The sequence below is a fragment of the Alosa alosa genome, chromosome 1 (genome assembly GCF_017589495.1).
Source record: "Alosa alosa isolate M-15738 ecotype Scorff River chromosome 1, AALO_Geno_1.1, whole genome shotgun sequence".
Classification (NCBI taxonomy): domain Eukaryota; kingdom Metazoa; phylum Chordata; class Actinopteri; order Clupeiformes; family Clupeidae; genus Alosa; species Alosa alosa.
This window is the reverse complement of record NC_063189.1, coordinates 31,000,546-31,020,851: the sequence shown is the minus strand read 5'-3', so window position 1 is coordinate 31,020,851 and position 20,306 is coordinate 31,000,546. Positions and strand designations below refer to the sequence as shown.

General features: G+C 40.9%; 1 protein-coding gene and 1 non-coding gene across 2 annotated transcripts; both read left to right on the top strand.

Annotated features, from left to right (window-relative positions):
* The first annotated feature begins 1,283 nt into the window (after nucleotides 1–1,283).
* LOC125300268 (histone PARylation factor 1) lies at nucleotides 1,284–6,279 on the top strand. Its single transcript, XM_048252026.1, has 8 exons — nucleotides 1,284–1,367; nucleotides 2,123–2,315; nucleotides 2,439–2,625; nucleotides 2,936–3,034; nucleotides 4,730–4,880; nucleotides 5,184–5,271; nucleotides 5,370–5,542; nucleotides 5,946–6,279. The coding sequence occupies exons 1-8, from the start codon at nucleotides 1,326–1,328 to the stop codon at nucleotides 6,078–6,080; spliced, it is 1,068 nt and encodes a 355-aa protein (XP_048107983.1). The 5' UTR covers nucleotides 1,284–1,325; the 3' UTR covers nucleotides 6,081–6,279.
* A 12,994-nt stretch (nucleotides 6,280–19,273) lies between these two features.
* LOC125308690 lies at nucleotides 19,274–19,433 on the top strand. Its single transcript, XR_007195936.1, has one exon. It is a non-coding gene; the product is annotated as a U1 spliceosomal RNA (small nuclear RNA).
* The last annotated feature ends 873 nt before the right edge of the window (nucleotides 19,434–20,306 follow it).

Genomic DNA, 20,306 nt, shown 5'->3' with positions numbered 1-20,306 from the left:
TCTGCCACTGGATGCATAGCCCAAAATCTGTTTCTTTTAGAATATGTGTGCCATCACCTGACTAACAGAAAGACACACCTCAGAATATAACCTAACTAGACTGTGGCACCATGGACTATGAAAATGTGCTTGCTCAAATGTAGAAGGCTAGAAGGTCACTAATATCACCAACCATGAAGAACAGAGCACTATGTGCTTCAGGTTATTCGATATTCTAAATTCTATCACTGCCAGCTATCATCAGCCAACTGTCAATGGTAGTCAGGGATGGATTACTGCATGGGCCTACCGGGCCCAAGCCCAGGGGAGACAAGGAGTCAGGGGGCCCAAGCCATTGCATGGAATCATTGCCTCAATATCAACACATCATATCAACATATATGCTGTGAATCTGATTGAATTGTATTTGCCATCCCCAAAATGCAACAGAATATAGGAAATCATATCGAATACATTTTTTAAAATGTCCCCCACAACAATTAGTGGGTTGCCCCTTAATACATCTGGGCCCAGGGGCCTGAAAGTTCATAATCCATCCATGCTGGTAGTGTCTCCCTTTATCTTTCTCTCTGTTACACACACACACACACACACACACACACCTCTCTGTTTGTCAATCTGATCCTTTACCCTTTCTTTTCATCACACTTACATAAGCTACGGAAGGCCTTACAGACTTCAGCTGATACTATGTAAAAGTCTATTAAGTCTATTAAACTTGATTTAACAGAGATCTCTGCACTTTGTGCTCTGAATGGGTGTAGACAAGAACTGACAGAGCAGGCTAGGCCTACACTCAAGCACACTAATAGGCATGAATTGATTGTATTGATATTGAAGTATTATTTTTTTAGCGGACAATTTCGAGAATTTTAGGCACAGTTTCTTGTTAAAGAGATCAATTATCAGCCTAAAAATGTTTTATAATGTTGTATTGTTTATGTGGCCCACTTTTGCACACCTTGTAGGCACCAAACCCTATGCTATAATACCAGCAATGTGAGGTTTATGGACAAAACACCATATTTGACCTTTTCTGAATTAGACATGTTTTTTTTTTTACTCTTAAGAACCCCTAGAACAAAGATATAATACTATAATACCAAAAATTAACATGTGAATCCCACAAGCCCCCAAATTAGACACATAGCCCCCCCTACTATATCCTGTTTTTGCATGGATTCATGTCAACACTAAAGTTGCCATTTATATTCCAAGTCACTAGAGGACACTGTTCTGTAAAATTGGGATATTTCTGGTACTGATTACACAAGTGTTCACGTATTTTGCGGAGGCACGCCGTGAACGGACAAGGGGAGAACGAAATGGCAGGGCGCGGGAAAAGAAAACCAAAATCTGAACCTCAGGTAAGGCTATTCGATAGTAGGCAACAGCGGTAACTTAACTGCATAGACTGCTGCATTTAAGATTATTTTGCTAAATAGAGAAACAGCGGTAATTTGAAGATCCAATTAGCACGGTCGTGTGCCACAAACCAGCAACCCATAACAGACAACCATAGCAATCTCTTTGACATGAACTCATGAGTGCCATGTAATAGTGCCATGTATACACTTAATCACTATATTTGCAATAAGGCTTTGAGGAAAAAGGATATCGACTGTGTTAGCTAATGTTATTCCAGCTAAGTTATTGTTAACAATGGCAAGTGTTCCTTTTTCGTAGACTAAACGTTAAGTTAAATTTAGCAAGTAAACTAAACATGTTACATCAGCATTTAAAGGAATCCTTTGTTTTTAAAACGATGCTAGCTCGGAACAGCCCGACCGAAACGTAAACATGGACACAGGAAGATGGTTTTGCAACATTGTTTACGTTAACGTTCTCATACGATTATTATCTTACAACTTAGGTTGTAGCCAAGTTTTCATTGCAGTGACATTGTAGTTAGTCCGTTTGTAAATAGGCCTACATTTTATGCTATTATGTATTATGACACCGAATGCACACCACAGTCCAACGTCATCTAACATGCACATTAACATGTATCTAGATATTTGAGGATGTAGGCTACAAGCGTTCAAGCTCTAACTTGTCGGGCATCACAGTTTAAGGACATGCGTTTTTACATAATAGATTAACAATTCTCCACTGTTCACAGAATGCAGATTCAGCCAATGGTGACGCCAAGAAACCGCGTAAAGGACAGGATGGACAGGACTCTGCTTCCCTTGTTAGTGACGTGTCAGCAGAGGTGAGGGAGGAAGTGGAGCGGCTGTACAAGCTTCGCATGCCAGACGACTTTTACCACTTCTGGGACTTCTGTAAGCGTCTGTCACCAGAAAGTCCACGGGGTATGTTGCTAATTTATTGTTAGTAACTCATGTATCTCATTCATGAAGTTAGTTGTTGAGATGAGCAATGGGATGAGAGGTCTGTTTTAACATGAATACTTCTATATTTCTCACTGAAACAAGATGCCCTGAGAGAGACTCTTGGACTGCAGCTTGTTGGGCCTTTTGACATTCTCTCTGAAAGGCACAAGTCCTCCTCAAACCCCCAGCCTAACTTCCACCTGCACTGCAGGCACTTCTATGACCCACCTGAGCTTCAGACCATACTGCAAGGAAGGGCTGAAACCCAGTACCACATGGGCTACTTCAGGTTGGACATCATCTTAGTTCTTAGTATGCCTGTCCAGTGTTTCCCACAGAATTGAATTCAATTTGTGGTGGTTGGTTTGCAGAATTAACTTGAAAACAACCGTTTTTAACAAATTAGCACAGCGTGGTTATGATGCTAACCAGATTTAAGCACAATTTAGTACAACCTGGAAAATCATTGTGTGGTGGTCAATGTTGATATTGTGGTGGGCCGCCACAAATAAGTCAATGTATGGGAAACACTGCTGTCCTCATGTGATATTTGAATATTTAAGTAATAGTAATTTAATGTTGAAATGTTTGTGCTTCAGAGATTCTCCTGAAGCCTTACCAGTTTTTATTGGAGAAAACGAGGCCAAGAAAGGCTGCTCCATCACACAGATGGGAGATAATCTCTTTGGAGCTGTTCTGTAAGTATCTACCATCAGACAGTATGCAGATTATTTTTTTTTAAATCCAAAAGTAGCTGTTCATCTTAAATCAGTTGACTTTTAGAATTGTGATGTATGTGGCATGTATTCAGATATGCTGACATAAAAAAATATATAAATGAAGAAAAAACACTATACTACAGGAAACCAACAAGCATCACCATCTGTAATGGTCATTGGCAAATGTAATCAAGCATAATTAACGCAAATTAGTAGCCTAGTGATGGTTCCAGAGAGAGTACAACCCTGAGTGCTTTTTCCCTGGTGGTTTCGCGCTACCAAAACCTTCCATTTACTGCACCATACTACGGTGCGGTATGTCTGTCAACAGTATCGCAAAATGTACTGGTACAATTTTCACAACACTTGGTGGAAAGGTGTACCACAGGCTAAGAAAACCCTATTAATTTTTGGAGCCGATCCGACTCAGAGAACTTCAATGTATTTTCCATATAGTAGCCTGTTTTCTCGCCATGATAACGAAAGTGAAACTTAGTGCTCTTTTAGTTTAAATCAAGGGTGCCTAAATTCTTCCCCGTCAAGGGCCAACAATGAATCGGGGTGGAGTGCTGTGGGCTAAACTGTTCAAGTCGTGGACCATTAAATTGAAATGTATGTATAATTAAAAAAACACTACTCATTACGGTGCTTGTCATTGCACTGTGTTTACATTACTTTTATTAATGTCATAAAGTGATTGAACAATATTGAACAGTAAAAATATACGGTGTATCTGAAGCAGTCAAAATCTTTGAAGAAAAACCTATGGAACAATTCTATGTCTTGGAAGAAAGTTATTTGCATCAATATTAATTCATTATTAATAAATATGGAGACATATTTAAATGGAAACCATGTTTTTTTTCATCAACTTTTTGTGCAACACAATTTGTTTCCATACATTTGAAGTTGAACATGTATTATCAGCCCTCCTCACTCTTATCATCATGACTATGGATCTGCGCTGACAGATGCTCAATAGCGCCACCCTTATCGCCCCATCTAAAACAATGTTAAACTGTGGCCAGATAGTGAACTGCAACCAGTCTTTAAGTTAATAGAACAGAGCGTGGGCAGGTCAAATTGGGCACCCCTGGTTTAAATGATGAATTTGTAACACCCTACTCTTCTCTTTCCACAAAACTCACCAGAAGTCATTATTTAAGTTTTTACTTTGTTTTTATTTTTTTAATTCTTAGCATTTGTGCCCAGGGGCTCATAATCTGTCCATGCCTATGTCCATCGAAAGTTTGGAATGCCTACTTAACTGACTTCACCAATGACTTGTTTTGATTTTTATAAATATTTTTGCATATTTTCATGCAATGTATTGAAATTCTGTTTGGGGGTCCCCCAGACCCCGTCACAGATTTACCCCCCCAAATGTTGACATCATGGCTACGGCCTTGACATGAATCATGAGTCCAGTTAAGTCACATGGATGTTACCAATAGCTGATACGGAACATTATGGATCAGAGATGTTTGAGCTTTGATTTGGCCCGCTAGTGGAGATCATATCCAGCATAGATATTAAGTAAACAGGCGGGCATTTGAGCAGTAGCACAGTATGTGTTTCAGTGAATTCAGTCTCTATCGGCCTCGTGTATTGGGCAGATGTGTGTGGTATTGATTCATACCCCCTCTCTTATTTCCTAATGACCGTGACTCTCAGATTGTTCCTGGCAAGGAAGAGGAAGGAGCGAGGTGGTAGGAAGGATGAAGCTGCCCTGCAGAATATGGAGGAGGAGCTGAGAGGGGCGGCAGAGTCTCTGGGGTTCCCTCTGGAGCAGAAAACCAAAGGCATGAAGCTGAGAGACAAGAAGGTATACAGTATATACTAGTCAGCTGAAATAAGGATATTCTAGACTTTTATTTTGATATTATGACACATTCTCTGTCATTTTGAATGTAGCTCATACTGTAGCACTGATAAGTGCAAGGTAATTTTCATTTATATAAAAATAGATGGCATTAAGGTATGGCATCCTAATGTGTATGTATAGTTAGTTCACACATGGAATCAGCATAGTAGGTTAACCAGCATTAATAAGACATGCCTCAACCTTGGTCAGATAATTAGTGGGAGATTCCACCTGTAATTTCCTCCATGGCTTGCATGGTCATAGGTGGTCACAAAGACATTCCATGGAGCAGGCATTGTAGTTCCTGTTGACAAGAATGACGTTGGATACAGGGAGTTGCCAGAGACGGACGGTAGGTAGCTGGACTGTCTAAATAACAGGTTGACGTAGATGTAAGCCATTTTGAATTGTGGTGCTCTTAATAAGTGATGTTTGTCTGAATTACCTTAGCTGGACTAAAGAGGATATGCAAGGCAATAGCTGAGGCCAAAAACGATGAGGAAAGGATGAAGGCTTTTGCCCCGATTCAGGAGATGATCACTTTTGTCCAGTTTGCTAATGATGAGTGTGATTATGGTATGGGCTATGAGCTGGGAATTGACCTCTTTTGCTATGGGTCTCATGTAAGTACCTCTAAAAATGCACATAAATCATGCAGACATATTATAGGGGTATGTTTGAAAACAATAGAGTTGTCAATGTGTCTAATGAAATGGTGTTGACTAAATGAGTTTGACTGTGGCTATGACATCATTAATTACTTGCTGAAGTTGTATGTGTCAATGAGTTCATATAGAAATATGCATGCATACATTAGTTCTCACCTTGGTTTCACAAGTACCATACGTCATGGTCTGAAAAGATTAACCCTTCAGCAGGGGAATTTTGAACATTCTAACAAAAGATTCCGTTCCGCAACAATATAAGATTCCAAAATTCCATGAAACTCAAGTACAGCATATAAGTAAATCATGAATTTCAGCAGAATATGAGAAGTAACTCTAGTGTTTGCATGTTCCCGCACAGTACTTTTACAAAGTGATCCGTCAACTGTTGCCCATGGCATACAACCTTCTGAAGAGGGGTCTCTTTGGGGAGATTCTGGAAGCCCATCTTACCAACCGTTCCCATGACAAACTGGACCAGCTCACGCCGGCCTGAGGGAGAGCCCCGCAAAATAAAACCAAGCTGAGTGAATGAAATGAAAAGAACAGGATTGTGGTTCTCATAAGCTGTTGCTGCTAAGTAGTTGTTTGTACGTTGTCCTTATTGTAATGGTCATATTGTTGTTTTCAATACTTACAGCTTTTTTTGTTGTTGATGTTTAAAGGTGGATCTCTAATAAATTGTATATTTTTAATGAGGCTTCATCTTAATTAATATCCACGTAACTTGATAGATAAACACTTGGAAAGTAATGGTTGTCAGATGGTTGTATTGCTTGAAAAACAGTTGGTCTCTACACATATTGACATGGTTGCCTGTGACAGAAGATATCTTCTCACTTTTTACAAGGGAGTCTTCTGTAATTTCAATACTTTACTACAGTTACAGCTTTTCAGTCCTGTCAAATCAGTGTGTTAATGTAGTTGTATTATGGGATGCAAAAACATGCTGGAAGAGATTGCTGCATCAGCGCCGATTGGTGATTGGCTATAAACATGGACTCCTATTCAGTCACACTTGACAATCCTAATACTCTACAACAAAATGTGTCCTACTCTTTTGCAGCTCCATAAATCCTTAAACGCATAAATAAGTGCATCTCATGTCGGTCACAAAATTCCATCCTCATCCTAGAAATAGCCCAATCATGTGTTCTCTCCTCTTTTAGATCCTAGGCAGGGTAAATTACGCAGAAAAGGTCTCTCCCTTAAAAATGGTGAGTCCTCTTGGACATCATCTGTATTGCACTGGAAACTGATCTCCTTTCAGACATCCATATATGTGTCACACTGATCTTGTTTTAGGCATCTTCTGTATTGCACTTGAAGTGGCAGTAAATCACCAAGTGATGAGTGTGCTCATGAGTGATGATGCCTTAAAAGGAAAGCTGGCCTCCTCGAAAGATCTTTAACATTTATGTGTGCGGTTAGAGAAAATACTTTTGTGACGTTGCAGTCGCAAGGGGTAACATCACACCAAGTTGGAAAGGTGAACTGAGGTTAGGGGATCTCACAAGGTAATGATTTCAAGTTTATTGTCAAATACTTGATCAAGACGTCACATCAATACCAGTAATGAAATTCTGAGCCAACTCAACCTCATAGAGAAAGTTAAATAGAAATGACCCAATTATAGGAACCCTTGGTAAAGCTGACTAAAAAACGGTATCCAAAATAATCTTTTGATGATTTATTCTAGTCCCACGAAAGCAATGAGGAAAAATCTAACCTTGAAGGAAAGCAAATTTATTCTGAGAAAAAGTAAAATCTCATTAAGAAATAAATATTTTTATTCAAAACATGTCACCCACAATTATTAGCACCAGCACCACTAGAAAATCTTATACAAATGCAACAGAAGCATTTTCCTATTTATATTCAAATTCTTTAAGTTAATCAGAAAAGTAGAATTTAAGAAGTAGTTCATGACTTTCTTTTTCACTAAGGTATGAAAATAAAGTGACAGAGGCTAAATCCCCTAGTCATTTTTCAACATGGGAAAGACAAGAGAATACACTAAATTTAAATTAAAAAAAAAAAGAAACTAGATACTTGGCTGAAAATGCCCATATATACATTTAAAACAATAATTAAAATGTGCTTATCAATGGAAAATGTGACATATGCTTGGACAAATACCCATGGTTATCTTGTCCCCATGCACAGTATGGTAGATTGTAAGAGAGGCAAACAATTCCATAAGAACCATTGTTGAAAAGTTATAGAAAAAGGTATCATCTTGGGGTCACCAAGTCCCCCCTCTTCAAAAGTGACCTCACTGCTAATACAATTATGTATAGGGCATGCCAGGTAAAAGCCTTTTCTGTCATTTAATTCCAAATGTAAACGGCATGAGTTACTGAATGCCACAGTGACTTTGTCTGGAATTGTGGTCTATTGTCAGATGAAATATAGCAGGAAACACTTTAGGTGGGTTTGGCGTACATAAAAGAATGACTATACTTGTGGAGAATTGTGGTGAAGGGGCTGTTATATTGTTATTATTGTCATTTTTATTTTTATTTATTGTTGTCATTTTCAAGGGCCTTGCCAACCTTATTAAGGTGCATGGTATCATGAACCCCAAGAAAAACCTGAACATTTTCAATGGAAATCTGTCAATCTCTGCCAAGACACTGAAAGTGGGTCATTATTGGATCATTCATCAGGCCAATCAACCAAAGCAAACGTCCAGATCAAGCCAAAATTGTTTGCTGAACACAAAATCAAGCAGAATGCACAAGCGTGGACCTAGGAATCTGGATGATCTGCGGAGATTTTGTACAGATGAATGTCTTAAATCCCTTGCTTTGTATTCTCTAACCTTATGCGGTGTCATAAGAGAATATTATGAGCTGTTTTATTGGCAAAGGGAGGCTTAAGAAGGTATTTCAAGCAGGGGTGGCAATAATTCTGGGTGACCTGTTTTAGTTTAAAATATTTATTCTTTATATGAGACTTTACTTTTTCTCAGAATGAATTTGCTTCCTTTAATATTTTATAACAATAACCCCAATAATGATAATAGTTTGCTGGAAAAAGTGGTTCCTTTACATGATTACTGAATAGTTGTGGAACCCCTTAAAATTGGTACTTGACCTTGCTACATTTCACACCTAGATTTTGTTCTTCAGGTAAAATATATCAACATTGATCCGAAACCTGTACTGTAATTAGAGTAACACAGTTAATAGTTAACAGGGTATTTTTGGATAAAAATGTGGGGTGGCTATAAAAGTGATTATAAAAATGTAAAAATGTATTTGTATATTTTAACATAATTTACATATTTTAAATAAACAAAGGGAAAAAATACCTTTGATGCCTGAGCTGGATAAATCAAATAATTTAGTAGTTTATTACTTTTACAGAAAATGTTAAAAAGTGTATCTGTCTAAATTGTCCCCTAAACCTGGAATGTCCTAAAGTCTTTAGTGCAAAAATAAAGATATAATAAGAAGAATTAAAGTTGCAATGGTAAACAGTGCAGACATTAAAGTCACTAAGAGGTGTGTGGAGTGATCATATGGAATCTGTGCACTATAATTGTGGAAGTTGTCAGTATGTGTTAATGACCTGGTTAGTCATTATTAGGTGTCCAAGCAGAGAAGCTGCGTGAACTATATTGTTTTTGTTCAGATTATTATTATTATGGAGTTCTTATTTTTCTCCCTGTAAAAGTGGATGTAGAGCAAAAAAACACAGGCCCAGGAACTTGAAAATTCAGAGTATGGTTTTTACATTTTGGCTCATATCTCAACAACGAGGCATTTTAATCCATTCATCTATATTGTTTCAACTTTGGTCTCCTGCTCTAAAATTTTAAGTAAAATGAAAGTCACCGGCCATTAATTCCATTGTCTTGAAACTCATTCCACTTTATCTATAGATTATGCTGACAAAAGTGTCTTTTTCTGATTTTTGATACATTAAATTACTTTTAAGTTACATGTCAATGAGCATAACAAGAAAGTGTCCCAGTATAACTTTGTAGCCCCTATCTCATCATGTAAAGTGGCCATCATCACAAAACTTCATTTGCAGTATCATAACAATAATCTTTGGACACATGCAAAATGTATTTCAAAAAAATAAATAAATAACTGTATCCATTCAATTGTTAACTCTGACACACATGTCAAAACTGTGATTTGCTCCATAGCTCAATGGTAAGTCATCCGCCTGCAGCCCAACAGTCCCGGGTTTGAGACTCACCTCAATCGTAGCCAGGTAGGTAGACTGCATTGTTAAGAATCTGCCGTACTATGCCAACACATTAATGTGGACATGATTTGGATGATGATTTAAATCAACAAGCAGGAACCACCTGTGTTGTAGGGTGGTGGCAGCGTAGTGGTTAAGGAGCTGGAGCATGCAGGACCATGCAGTAGCTGGGAAAGTTGTGGGGTCAATTCCTGGCTTCGACCGTTGTGGCCTTGAGGAAGGCACTTAACCCCAAGTTGCTTCAGGGACAATGTAATCCTTGTAATATAATTGACATGTAAATCACTTTGGATTAAACGTGCTAAATGAATTAGTGTAAATGTGTTAGATTCCCTATCCCAAGTTGAATTCCAAATTCCCCATTGCAGCTAATGTCTCACGATTAAAAGGTTCAAACCCTCACTCTCTCACACACACATTACTCAAGAATCACCTATGCTATTTTTCTATATTCTGTAGTGGTAAGTCATCTGCCTGCTGCCTAAAAGACCCAGGTTTGATTCCTGCCTGACAGTCTTAATGCCCAAACACCCAATGTCCCCATACTCTAAAACTGCTTGGACCCCATTCTTGCATCTGACTTTGTAGGACAGAAACTATGTTAATGGTGCCCTATATAGTGAATGAGTGAACATTTCGAACACAGCTATAGTGAAAAATGGAAAAGTTCCTGAAGTGAAAAAATGTCAATGCTAGTGAAATGCCTAATATGTTACCACAAACTAAGCTAGACTACTAACTACAAACTACTAAGACTACTTCAAAAAAAAAAAGAAAACAGACGCCCAAATTGGGGTTCTTTTTAATGGGCCCCTGCCTGTTACAAGTATGAATAGGTGGGGCTTAAAGCAGAAAACGTTGAGAACCCCTTTCTTTATCAGATTGATAAGCATCTGATAAAGACATGGTTTTACTCTTTGATTCCTCTTTAGTGGGATACAATTTGTTAACTTAATGGACAATTGTCATAATTTGATATAATATATAAATCATCCAAGATCAGTTGTATTATTGGCACCAACTGGTTACTGGTAATGGTTGATCCAGCCAGTGGTCCAGATGCAGGCAACTCCCTGAAACTCATGAATCTCTAGCTGTATGATGTCATACTCCTGAAACAGCAGTGACGTCAGTGAGGTTCTCCAATTGAATGACCACTATGATATATGCAGGGTACATAAGTGTACATTTATGGTTGCTTTAGATTTCCCTATGCTGTCTGTTGCTTGTATGCTTAGTTACCAGTGCTGCAGTAGCGTAGTCAAGCTGTCATATAAGCCTACATATAAGCCTCTGGATGTAGACGTATCCACTGCATGATGTTCTCATCTTACCGTTTCACTCTGACTGTCCTTCCTGGTTACTTTTTTTCGAGCAGTCTCAGAACAAATACTTAGAGAAATTGAGACTGAAACAAGGTTTCTGCAAACCAAGCATATCTCATACACTATCGTTGTAAAATCTAATCAAGACACCAGGTTAACGTGCTGATGTAGCCTCATAACTCTCAAGACCACACACCAACGAAGGCATGGCTGAGTGGTGATGCCCCCCCTCTACGTTCCCTGAAAGCTCTGTGTATCGATTTCTGTTGTTTTGATATTGCCTTGTCATCCTGGCTCTGAAGGTGTATCTATTTGCTCGTATGGGCGGTTTGTCTGAGAGTGGACTGTAAGAGTGAGGGACTGTTGAGAGAGAGAGGGAGGGACAAATGGATAGTGTGGCTGTCCGATGTTGAAAACCACCCCCTTATGTGAGACAAGAGACGACGTGAAGTGACGGCACTCGGCACAGTATTCCAACATTTTACAGCAAATTAGTATTTTACGAACTTCAACCCATCTGTCATCGCGCTTCCATGACTCATTCAATTCATGGTCGGCTGTTAGAGGACTGCTGCAGCAGAGAGAAAAAAGCATAACAAGCGCACTTTATCCTGCGGACACGAGAGTACTGCACCGAGGCGCGCTCACACACCTCACTGGTTCCAAACGGGTATACTTTGTGTAAAGAAATCGTTCTGTCAGCGGCTCGGTTTGGGACCACTCTCCTTGGCTAGACGCTGCAGTATGCCTTGGAACGCCTCATCGAGTAACTAAGGCCCGGTCCAAAGCCATCATATTAGGCTCGGACTGTCAGCCACCTCTCCATCTACCACTGCGCAGTGACTGAATGTCAAAGCATCCTGAAGAAAGTCACGCGAGGGGCGGCTCCGACTGAGACTGGAAAATGGCTTCTTCAACCAACACGTCGCCGGAGGGAGATTCTCCACCACACCAGAACCGCATCCGCCAGGTGGGTCATACGAATTCTACTGTGCGGCGAAGTCTCGGCTTGAAACCGCACAGTTGACGCCTTTACTATTGAAATGTCCGAAACCAAGTGTTTGTGTTTTACAAGCTTGCCCATCTAGTGCTTACAGGATGAGGATGGTCAAAGGCGTTGCCCTGGTTACCGAATCTTGTAAGTGCACCCCTAGTTCCCCATAAAACAGCACGTAAAATAGCGTAAGCTCGCTATACTGCAATAAGCCATTTGGTCATATTCCGTCTAGCCTTATCGTGTGTTACTTTTACCAATCTCCATCATTATCTCAGAGTTTATGGCTTTTGATGGTAGAATGAACTGTCCCATCCAGCTACAGTTTTGCAGCTGGTAGGCTACACCTGATGATCTGCGGAGTGTGGCTAGGTGATGGTATGACTAGACGCACAGGGTGCCACTCAGGCTCCGTGCAAATTTAGGCTATTGGCTAATGTTTGAATGCAAATGTATGCCTATAGGCTGCCTATTTATGCTTATAGGCTGACTGAATGAAGGCTTAGGACGAAATGTTTCTTCTTCTTGAAGTTCTTTTGATGTTATCATTGTTTTTGTTCCATGACCACAGGACAGGACATATAATGTTAGGCTAGTTGTAGGGTAAATAAAGACCTTAAATTGGAATTAGATTGTAGGCCTCGGGTATGAAGGTCTTGTGCCTTTCTCATCTTTCTACCTATTTTCCCGACTCCATCTCTATCTCCACAGCTTTCTTGGTCAGCTGATGTCCTGTGACATGAGTAGCTTAGCTATGTGTTGACTAAATGCACATGGCATGTCTAATAATCATCCCATAAACTAGGATATAGGCCTAGACATAAAACGTAGTCATTTACCGTCAACACAAATAGACTGCACTTTTTTATTTCATGTTTGTCAAATTTATTTCTCCTGTCTGATTCTGTTATTTTTTTCGGTGATACTGCTGTACTTCAGCTGTGCTTCACATTTTTGTTCACAATGAGAACCCAAGTGTATGGCTCATGGGCAGATCCTCGGTGTTCTAGGCCGTCACTGCTTCCTTTTGGGCAGTGTTGACTTACGACGGGCGGTGGTCCTTGATAAAGGGCTCAGTCTCTCTGCCTAATTAGATTCCAGTAATGGACCGACTGAACTGCTGCTAAAGCAGCCCTTCCCTACAGATTCTGAGAGAGACCACACACACACACACTCAGGCACACACACACACACTCACTCAGACAGACAGACAGACAGACACACACACACACATGCACACACACTCACATAACAGAGTGGTGCTCTTTGATTCTCTGACATTCAATGATATTACATGGATACACATGCACTGAAATACCACCACTGATGGCTTGCTGACTTTGGTGAGATGAGAATGTCTAGCAGTATTTCGGATTGACATTTGGGTACTGTGCTCTTCTGTGGTAGGTTGAGCTATTATGTTGACCACTGACCTGGGCAGTAGTTGTGCATTGCGTGGGTTTGGCTGGGAGCACCATATGGTAGTTGTTTGGTCCAGTACATGAGTCGGCTTCTGTGTCAGTGTGGGTCAGACTTGTTTTTTTTTTAATCAGCGGCACAGACCCAGAAGCACCCAGGCTAAACCCGGTTCTGACATCACTGACACGCGAAGCCAAAAGTGATACACTAAAAAACACACTGCTAAAACACTGTGCAGGGTACATTGTGATGGAGGTTAGTGGTGCTGTGTCTGTGGTAAACTGACTGTACCAGTTGGTGAGGAAGGCAAGGGGCTGCTTTGATATGGGATTTAGGGGAGATTCTGTTGTGTTTCATGCATGATTGATGCCCCACCTTATGCCTGCTCTGCCCTGCAGTGATAGTGTAAGACACGCACATCTATTCCAGGATGTCAGAGAAAGAGGGGAGGGAGGGAGGGAGGGAAAAGAACGAGGGAGGGAGGGAGGGAGGGAAAGAGGGAGGGAGGGGGAGGGAAAGAAGGAGAGAAAAGAAGACTGATGGAACCAGGAGGGTGTGAACAATTTTGTGAAAAAGTTACAGTGACCTTAGAGTCTTATCAGAGCGTAAGCTCTGTGTGAATAAATTAAACACGCTGTCTTCTTTTCTGATCGTTTAGTCTCTGGATGCCTTCAGAAATCGTACAACCTCACAGCACTGGAAAGTAATGCAAGGTCTATTTATAGGCAAAGCACAGGGAGCCTTGCTAAAAATGAAGCTTTCTAAAAATAATCTGAAAACAATATAATGGGTAAAAAGCACTAACATGGCGTGCAGTACAAAAAGTTTGCTTCTACGTAGAACAAGGAGGTACAAGGCTACAACAAGGAAATACTTGGAGGGGGGGGGTCTAAAAATACACTCTTCACACTAAGAGGTTCATTCCCTTTGTCATACAGCACCCAACGAAACTGTATGCTGTGAGGTGTTTTACCTGGAACCTGAAACCATCAAGGCCACTGGATGACTGGATTTCAGGAAAACCATCTAGAGTAGGTTGCTAGCGGGTTACAAGCCAATAAAACTGTTTGGAGAGAAATGGGTGAAATTAGTGTATCAGTATTTTCTGGTAACCAATTATTCGCTAATTAACAAGTGCTAATAACCTGATCAATATAGGCCATGACAACACACTTTGTGGTCATCACAGTTAAACTCCAGCTCAACAGCATACAGTGCCCACACTAACTGCCTTAGTGAGGTGGTCTGCAGTCTGTGGCCTATGCTGTTTCTCCCAAATTGACTTAAATTATCCACATACTTATCTACATGTAATTTGTGGACTTATTGCGATGATAGTTTGGGTCTGAGCTCGAGAGCGCCGTCCGTTTCTAATCCTCTTTGCCGTGGTGTTATCGAGCAGGCAGCCCCACCCTACTAGTGCTTCATGGTCTCCACCCCATCTCTGAAAGCCCAGTGGTTCCAATTACGGTCCAGCTCCATGGCATTTAGCCTACGCCACGGCGTTGGCGCATGGCATTGTTTTTCTCGACAAACTCCCCCAAATCTCTTCAGCCATCCATCCAGCTGGCAAAGGGGAGTAGCTAGTTGTCAGACAGGGACATGTCCGTGCCATTGTGGTGTTGTATGAAGAGAAGATACTTTGGTTATGTGTGGACTGTAATATAATCATTTAATCATCCATTTTATTACCATTTACTTAGTATTTGTATTATTATTTAAACCCCTTCCCCCATCACTCTCTCTAGATCTTTCTTCTTGTGTCTCATCATATCCTCCTATGCCTGCACCCTCCTCGCATTTCATGGCCTTGACCCTCTAGCTCTCTTTCTCTCTCACACTCTCACTCCCATCCTCCCCTCCTCTCTCTGTCTCTACCTCTCCCTCTCTCCCTCTGTCTCTCTCTCCCTCTCCCTCTGGGAGGAGCATGATGCGATTCCTTCAGGAAGGAGATACTAATGGATGAGTGGGCTTATTGCATTACACTGCCCCCCGCTCACTGCATGGTGGCCACTGGGTGCCAGGGCCAGCGTTGCCCTCTGGACCTTGTTACTGTGGCAACAAAACAGAAAACTGACCACTCTGCCAGCTGCTTGACTTGGCCACAGTCCCTTGTGAGACACATAAGTCATAGACTGACCACAAATATTGCGCAGATTCGAAAATTGACCTATTGCTGTTGGGTAAAGTATATGTTTACATGTAATTAACTACTGACTGTATTGTCTGTCACACACACACACTCTCACACACACACACACACACGTGCTTTGCATAAAATAGAACAAAAGCTGTTGCTACCCTAAAATGCTTGTGTGCTTCAGATAAGATATCAGATGCTCTTTCTGAGGCCATTCTGGAAGTCACATGACTCCAAATCTAATTACTTGGCTGGATATTTTATGACCCATTGTCAAAAGCACAGAGCTGTATTGCATTAGAATAGTGACTCACAGTTGCTTTCTCATTGAATTCACCGGCAGTGGAACTGTAGCAAAAATGCATAAAAGTAAATATTCAAAATTCATCTAATACTCAAGTTGTAGATAACATGAAAAAAAGACCACCAAGAGTAAGAGTGACAGATGTGTTTTGGTGTTACATTGGCGTAATAAACTAATGCTAAAGTCACAACAAGGAAGAGAATGATTGGGAGGCAGCAACCTACTGTATGGTGGACATTTTAATCTTAGTCACGTTAAACTGACTGACTCTGACCCTGAGAGAGTGACTTACTGTATTCTGACAGACTAATCTGACACAAACACACTCCCTGTTCAGAAACTTCCACTGTGTCTGTAATCTGTCACTGACAGCAAACACTATATAGGTGCTTAGTACTACTAGATATTACTATGTACTGCTAAATGGGCTGCTCAGTATTCTGAATAGTACATCTTAATAGATAATTATCAATAATCTTCATTAACTTTATTGATTAGGTGAATTGAATCATTGAATTGTTGTACTGGCAGTTGGTCATTGAGTCAGTAGGATGCTGTCTGAGGCTTTTTGGGAACAGCTTTTGGAAAGTGCATTTTAGGCTGTTAATTATTCATTTGAGTCTGGAGCAGGGCTTCCAGTAAGAAAGGCTTGTGCTGAAGGTTGAAATGGCTGAGATCAATAGCTTTCTGAGCATCAGCATATGTTTACTTTAAGTGGTAGCTTGTTGGTTAGTAGGTTGACAGAGATGGTTTATTTGATTTGATAGGGAGAGAGAGTGAGAGAAAGACAGAGAGAGAATGAACAATACTATATCCATGGATCCTTTAAAGCTACCTTGAGATACATTTTTGAAACATAGCCATATTCATACATACTCATACACTCAAAACACTCAAATACACAGAAACACAAATTCAGCCTCTTTCAGCCTCTTGATCAAACCCTGCCCACGCACACATGCGCAGAGAGAGAGAGAGAGAGAGAGAGAGAGAGATAGTGAGAAATATATATAGAGAGAGGTACCAACCTACCTAATTGAGCACAATGTGTTTACAGATACATGTTGTGATGAGTTTGTTGTCTGTGGCAGGCACACTGTCTGGAGTCTACACACTCTCTGTTTTTCCCCTCCTCATCCCCTTCTCATTTGACTCTGCTGCAGTGCATCTGACATCATCACTCAGAATTATGCTGCCACTGCTTGCAGTTTTAGGTCATGCATTTCATTATTCATCATCTCACTGAGTTGTGCGAGTTCACTGCCCTCATGCATCAGCACTCCAATGTTGAGACATTTGCCAACCTATTTGCAGCATTTTCACCTGCCCTAGATTACCAGGCCAGCACCAAGAATGAGCTAACAAATCTGGCAGCCAAGTCAAGTCAGTCCAGTGACTGATCTTGATACACTCCACTCAAGGACATAACCAGAGTGCTTTCAGTGGTCTTGAATTGTCTATATTGTTACAGGTCGAAGATATATGTTATAAATATCAGACAAAGCAGCCAGATGTGTTCTGTCAGGCCCATAGACTGTATATATAGTTCTATATATACAGTCTATGGTCAGGCCGAACTGAGAAGACTTGTGCCATTACTATGTTGAGTAGTGTCCAGCTACGGTGTATGTCTCATTTGGAGGTGTGTTTTCAGAAGGGGAGGGAAGCCATCTTATTGAGAGGGCAAGGTAACCTACGCTAGTGATGAAGTCAAATGCTTTAGTAGGGGAGGAAAAGAGAGTGAGAGAGAGAAAGAGAAGGAGGGAGAGAAGCAGACTTCAAAGGAGAAAGGAGTGGTAAATCTCTCTGGCGCCCACTTAGCATGATATCATTTCAGTTCTCCAGGCAGCTGGAGGCAGGGCTGTGCTTTTGCTAAATGGACACGTGGCTCAGTCACGTTGGTGCATTTCCTGTCAATATGTTTGTGTTGACGACGACTTGTGTACATCAGTGAGAGGAAATGCATGGCCTAAGCCTGCTGTTGATAGGCTAATGGGTGCTGACACAGTGTTTCTTCAGCAAAGGGCTCTTAAGGTTCTCAGTGTTGTATTTAACCATGTAGTATTGTGGCTTGCATGCTCCCATTAAGAACACTCCACAGATTGTCATAGCCTAGATTGATGAAGTCATACCCTACATTCTCAGCTTTGCAGTGCCACTGCTAGTGGATCTACTTGCAGATTGGGGTATAGATAGGTATGTGATAAAAACCCCAATCGAATGTGTTAATGTGTTTCAAACAGCATTTCTCTGTCTGCTTCATGAGACATGAGACAGAGCACTGTGTCCATAGGACTGTATACTGTATGAGTCAGAGCACTGTGTCCATATGACTGTATACTGTATGAGTCAGAGCACTGTGTCCATATGACTGTATACTGTATGAAACAGAGCACTGTGTCTATAGGACTGTATACTGTATGAAACAGAGCACTGTGTCTATAGGACTTTATACTGTATGAAACAGAGCACTGTGTCTATAGGACTGTATACTGTATGAGTCAGAGCACTGTGTCTATAGGACTGTATACTGTATGAGTCAGAGCACTGTATGTTGGTGTTTGTTCTTTGGAAAGTTCAAAATATTCTCAGACTCTCCCTCCACAGTCACGACTGGGGAAAGCCTTACTGTCGACTTGGGTTTTGCAGTGGATACGAACGGATCCATAAATCCTCACAGACAGAAGGGTAGTTTAGCGTTAACTGAAATGGGCACATATCAAAACGTGTATCTACTGCTACAACAAGAGCCTTAATGAAATGTATGAATGTATTACACATACAAAGAGAGGGAGGTGGACAGGGAGTCAGGAGAAAGTCATGGGCAGAGTGTTGTCCAGACAGACTGGAGCAGAGTGATCTTGTTCTGCGTCTGTAAGATGTGCTGACTGTGGACCCTAAGACCTGTACAGCTGGTCAATATTACCAATTGAAGTGATTTGAGACTAAATTATTGAATGCAGATGTCTGCTTATGAGACTGTCTCTTTGTCAATGGAAGTTTGCATTTTTTTACTGTCAGTGTATGCTGAAAATTGCTTCATTTTTGGGCTAGTCCAGAACAGGGTTATTGATGGCAGTGTGTTCCCCTTTTAGCATAAGCCCTCCCCATAAGAGTTGAGTGAGCAGTGGTGGACCAAGCCCAGGCGGGTAAAGGTCCTGCCATGTATTCCTCCTGCCGCTGCACTTACTGTAACACATCTCAGACAGCACAATGCAGCCAATAAATAAATCGTTTCTGCTTTTTGTCCTTTTATGATATTATTTCTTCACATATATTGTGATTACTTACCTGGCAGGGGAGATACCATGATCAAGAAGGTGTTTCACCTTTGGTGAGGCTCTGCCATTGCACTTCGGCGGTAGCTAACCTGAACGAATTCCTCAAATGTGGGAATCTCGACTGCATAATTTGTAGTGGAGGACTGCGTTCGCACTCTTCCCTGATACATTTTTGGGGGCAGCCGTGGCCTACTGGTTAGCGTTTCGGACTTGTAACCAGAGGGTTGCAGGTTTGAACCCCAACCAGTAGGCCCGGCTGAAGTGCCCTTGAGCAAGGCACCTAACCCCTCACTGCTCCCCGAGCGCCGCTGTTGTTGCAGGCAGCTCATGCGCCGGGATTAGTGTGTGCTCACCTTACTGTGTGTTCACTGTGTGCTGAGTGTGTTTCACTAATTCATGGATTGGGATAAATGCAAAGACCAAATTTCCCTCACGGGATCAAAAGAGTATATATACTTATAATGTATCATAAATGACAGTGTATCAAGTTCTGCAGAATCACTGTATTGCAATACCAATGTTACTGTGAGCAACCCTATTGTGATAGTACTGTATTTTGAGTTATGCTCTCATTATTATGCTGTCTAACAAACCTGGTGTGTGATTTAGATACATATGTGTTTCAAATTGCATAGTATTATGCATATTCCAAAGGGTGTTTGGTATTTTCTCCTTAATTTACTGGGTAAGAAAAATAATGAATTTATGGAAAGGAAGGAGAAAGAGAGAGAGAGAGAGAGAGAGAGAGATAGAGAGAGAGAGAAGAACATGATTTCATTAACGATGCATGGTGTGCTTCAGTCTTAATGATTTACAGAGGCCATCCAACAGGAGTTTTCAACTCATTCATTCACTCACCATATAATAGAGGTCTGGCATCGAGTGAGTTAGAAATTTGAAGTTTGAAATATGATAGATACAAGGACTGTAGCTACAAGCTGCAACTAGGTACTCCCTCTCCCTCTCTATTCCCTGTTATCTCTCTCTCTTTCTCTGTGGTCTCTCTCTCCGCTGGTCTCTCTATCTCTCTGTCTC